The 4,471-nt window shown below is 39.9% G+C and overlaps 1 protein-coding gene across 1 annotated transcript in view; it reads right to left on the bottom strand.

Annotated features, from left to right (window-relative positions):
- Positions 1 to 4,253, bottom strand: part of ogfod1 (2-oxoglutarate and iron-dependent oxygenase domain containing 1) — a 13,774-nt gene extending 9,521 nt beyond the window's left edge. Inside the window, exons 1-3 of the mRNA XM_008304226.1 lie at positions 4,003 to 4,253; positions 1,953 to 2,098; positions 1,817 to 1,863 (exon numbers count right to left, since the gene is read on the bottom strand). Coding sequence (XP_008302448.1) covers positions 1,817 to 1,863; positions 1,953 to 2,098; positions 4,003 to 4,162 — 353 coding nt within the window. The 5' untranslated portion in view covers positions 4,163 to 4,253. The remainder of the gene's footprint in view (positions 1 to 1,816; positions 1,864 to 1,952; positions 2,099 to 4,002) is intronic.
- Between the last annotated feature and the right edge of the window lie 218 nt (positions 4,254 to 4,471).

Here is a 4,471-nt window from a genome sequence, read left to right as displayed (position 1 = left end):
CACTGATAATAAATACTATATTATAAGCACTTGCTGCAGCGAGATCAGCAATGAGCAAAAGTAAAACAAGCAACTGTTCTAACAACTGGACCGGTTCTCTCAGGACGGGTTAAAGCAAAAGTGGTTTAAAGTGAGATCTCGTCACATATCACTTCTACCATCTAATCTAATCCAAAGCAACAAATCTGCCATAAACGCTTCTTTAATGTGTATTGCTCAGTTTTTATTGTGGTAACTCAACAACATGTTTTAGCACTGAGGTCATAACTAGTGTTCTCCGGAAACACTTCATCTTGAGAGGTGCTTCGATAGAAACGATATAAACTCCTTAAAGGCAGAGTTTATCGCAGGGCTTTTACAGATTGCTTTATCATAGGACACTACAAGTAAAATATGATTCAAGAACGTAGCTGTAATTACTGACATGGTTTTAGTTTATTAAATGTCGTCAGTGAGCATGAAAACAGAAAACCGCGACTCTGGAGGAGGCTCAACGAATGCAACCAACACTAACACGAGTACATAAAGCTTTACTCATATAGCACCTATTGAAACATGCAGATATGAAAGGCTTCACACAAAAAAATAATAGAGTAAGAATAAAATAGAAAATGTAACACAGTGGTGCTGTAATAATCGTTTAATTAATCCATTTGTTGTTAACTATTAGGTTCATCAGCAACTATTTTGAGGATTGATTAAACCGGTTTTTATTTATTTTCAAAAAGAAATGAAAGGAAGCAAAAACCGAAAGTGATTCCAGCTGTGCATAGTATCTGTTTTCTATTTACTGTTGTCAATAATGCCTCTGTGACACTGAACTGAACATCTTTGGGTTGTGAAGAAAACAAGACATTTAAGGACATCCTCTTGTGCTTTTTATAGACCAAACAACTAATCTATTTATTGAAAAAGAAAGAATAAACCAATGTTGAAAGCCCTACATTACGCTGATGTACAGACCAACCAGAACACAAGACGAGGATGAAGGTCTATAAAAAGGCTTGTATAAAGATTTTGTTTTGAGAGGCTGCTTAAAACACTCAAATCTGGCAGAACGGGGAAGAAAGATTCATGAATAAAACAGAAAAGGGACGATCGCCATGTTTCTGCTTTGTTTACAACACAACACAACATGATGCGAGGTCATTCGTCGGGTGGGAAATATTGATTCCATCGTACAGATGTGCTTTTAATAGAAGTAGGTTCATGTGTCTGGTATCAGGGATGAGTTGTGGGTCAGAGGGTGGAGCTGCACAGATTAATAGGTTATTCATTGCTGGGTTGGTGGTTCAGTCCCAGCTCTTGAATAAAACATTAATAACAGGTTTTTTCCTGCATAGAGAAATTTCGGTGACCCACAAAGAGGTTTCAGACAACAAAAGAATAATGATGATAAGATTTGAGGAATTAAAAAAAAAAAAAGTTTGCACCAGTTTTGCTTATGAGGTTTCATTTATTAAAGCATCATAGACCTTGTTGTTTACCAAATGGTTAGAAATAACTCAGAAAGGTAGAGATTTCAGTCAGACTCAATGCCTTTAGTGCACACAGACTGATCTTACTGTTGTGAGCCCCTAAAGGCCCGTTCTGATCCAGGAAAAACCCAAAACAACAGAAAGATTTGCATAAACATAAGGCATCTGATTTTAGCAACCTCTGCAGCTTGTGTCCCATCTGATTAAATGAACTACTTCTCTTCAAAACATTTTATTTCACTTGTAGCTCATCCTGTGTTGTTACTCAGTAACTCACACCCACATCATATATTACGTCTGTCACACACCCAAATCATAAATACAAAGTGTTTTATCACCTCAGTCCTGCGATGTGTGGCTCTGTTCTCTTCCTCAGGTCATCTGACTGTATGGAAATAACATTAAAAAAAGATAATAAGACACCAACACAACCCACGTGGAATAAATTAGCAAGAAGATCGGTTTGATGATCACCTGTTTAAACTTGTAGAGGTCATTTGACTTCTCGTGGAAGTTGAGTCCCAGCAGCTCTCTCTGCAGGTTTTCTACGAAGGTTTCGCTGCTGAGGAAGTTCTTGATGATGCAGTGAGGGAAAGGGTGGCAGTCCAGCTCCAGATCCCCTGCACGACAATTACGCACACAATATTTACAACAGGTTTTATGCAAACGCTCTGACGCACAAACTAAAGGAGAGTACCGGGTGAAGCTGCAGCTTTGAAACCTAAAGTGCACATTTTAGAAAAAGGAAAACAACAAAAGTAAAATATTATACTGACCTGGCAAACATGGCAGATGTTCATTACAGAATATGAAATATAATACCTACACATTTCATCAAAACAAATGGCAAAATCAGAAACAAATAAATGACCCCACTGATTGGTCTGATCTCTCTACAGACTAGGAAAGGTTGGCTGTTATGATAATTGTCTACTGTTTTTTGTATTGTCCTATTCTTTGAATATCTCTGGAAGTGTTCAATAAATGAGGTAAATAATTCAAAAACAGTGAACAGGACTGTTTTCTGGCAATACTAAGCAAGGTCCTACCGTTTATATGGTTATTTTATCTATTAATTTATTAACTACTTCTTACTTCGTTTTTAAAATAAAAAATTAAAATAAAAAATCCCTATGCAAAACAACACATCAACACAAGAATTAATAGATACATCATCCATCCATCCAATCTATCGCAGGGCTACACAGCGAGACAAACAACCAAGTACACTCACATTCACACCTCCGGACAATTTAGAATTACCAATTAACCTCAGTATGGTTTTGGACCGTGGGAGGAAGCCAGAGAACCTGGAGAGAACCCACGCTGCACGGGGAGAACATGCAAACTCCCAGGCGTCGTAACCAGGATGCAAACCAGAGATCTTCTGCGAGGCAACTGTGCTAACCACTGAACCACCGTGCAGCCCAGATACATCAATATATTCATTTTGAAACACTGTAACACTAGACTGAATGCTATGTGCATTAAAAAAAGTACAATAAAGCTTACACCAGTCTGTGCTTTTGTCATATTGATGTGTTCTTATCTCAGATTTAAAATCAGAATCTGTTTCATTTGGCTCCAGCCCCCCCGCGACCCTAGTGAGGATTAGGCAGTGTATAGATAACGGATGGATGGATGGATCTGTTTCATGGTGAAACAGGTTTTCACACACCAGATATCTGACTTGGTGTTTTGATACACACTGACAAGGAGAAAACCGCAAATCAAACATAACAGTCGGTGTTACAAGATGAATAAAAACAAAATGTAGCGGCAGAATGAAAGGACAGTGTTGTATTTCAATACTGCCGCCTTTCATGGGTACTGGGCCTGAATTTAAATCAACCTGAATTTGATAATGATTCCTTTTAGCTCTATTAGTTCTGTAAGGATTCGAGGTGCTCAGTTACACACCGAAACAGAAAACAAGCCATAAGTCATTAAAACAAATTATAGTGGTATTTAAGTGAGACAGGTGTACAGATTGTGCAGGTATGGTGACACACAGCGGTATGTTGTCGTGTCTCCTGATCACACAGGGCCAATAGACATCAAGTCATGGATGGCAGTGAACTTCCTACAGCTCAACCAGGACAAAACTGAGGTTTTAGTTATAGGTCCTGAAGGCCAGAGAGAGAAACCTTTATTAAACCAGCACACTTTGTCAAAAAAAAGCGCATTGTATGAGATGTGCTATATCAATAAAGTTTAATTTGGTTTGATGTGCACAGTTAAACACCTAGAGTCACTAAAACATCTGTACATAGCACTGTGTAGAGCCTCATACTGGCAGGTGTTTCTGATATTGTCTGCTTATATCAGCAAGTGTAGCTGACAGTAACAAAGGGGTTATGCCAGTATAATAAACTCCTATTAGATACCAGTAAACACCAATAGTAACAGGAGTGTTTCTACACATAGTCCCCTCACACCTGCAGAGCTCTGTGCTGGTCTGAGGTGGAGGTGAGCAGGCATTGCTGTGCTGAAGCTGGATGAAGCAGCCGCTGTCCCTGCTCACCGTGGCTGTACGGGCTGCTGCTCCTCCATGCCTCCTTCACGGCTCCCTGCAGCTGCTTCTCCTCCACACATGAACTCAGCGCCGCTTCCTCGCAGCTCTTCTTCTTCTTCCTCTTCTTCTCGCTGCCGCCGGACTCGTCCTGGGCTCTTTTCGAGCTCATGACTCAAACTACCCGCAGTGACAGCAGAGAAACGCGAACTTTTATCAACAACACTCGCTGCTGTGACGAGCGTGCGTGAAGCAGCGTCGCGGACAGATGACGTTTCATGAGCCGGTTTCCGCCCCGAGTGCCGACTGTCAGGCAGCTCTGGAGAACTATACAGAAATGGCACTGATGTTAAATCTAAGTCTCAGAAATGGATGTAAGAGTATTTTTGATTATTATTTTAACATTAGGAGGGATTGGGAATACATATATTCTACAGCACAGCAACTAGGGTTTTTTTTTTAATTAGAAAATAATGACAAC

This window comes from Stegastes partitus, unplaced genomic scaffold (genome assembly GCF_000690725.1).
Source record: "Stegastes partitus isolate 25-593 unplaced genomic scaffold, Stegastes_partitus-1.0.2 Scaffold2171, whole genome shotgun sequence".
In the NCBI taxonomy this organism is placed as follows: Eukaryota; Metazoa; Chordata; class Actinopteri; family Pomacentridae; genus Stegastes; species Stegastes partitus.
This window is presented reverse-complemented; position numbering and strand designations above follow the sequence as displayed.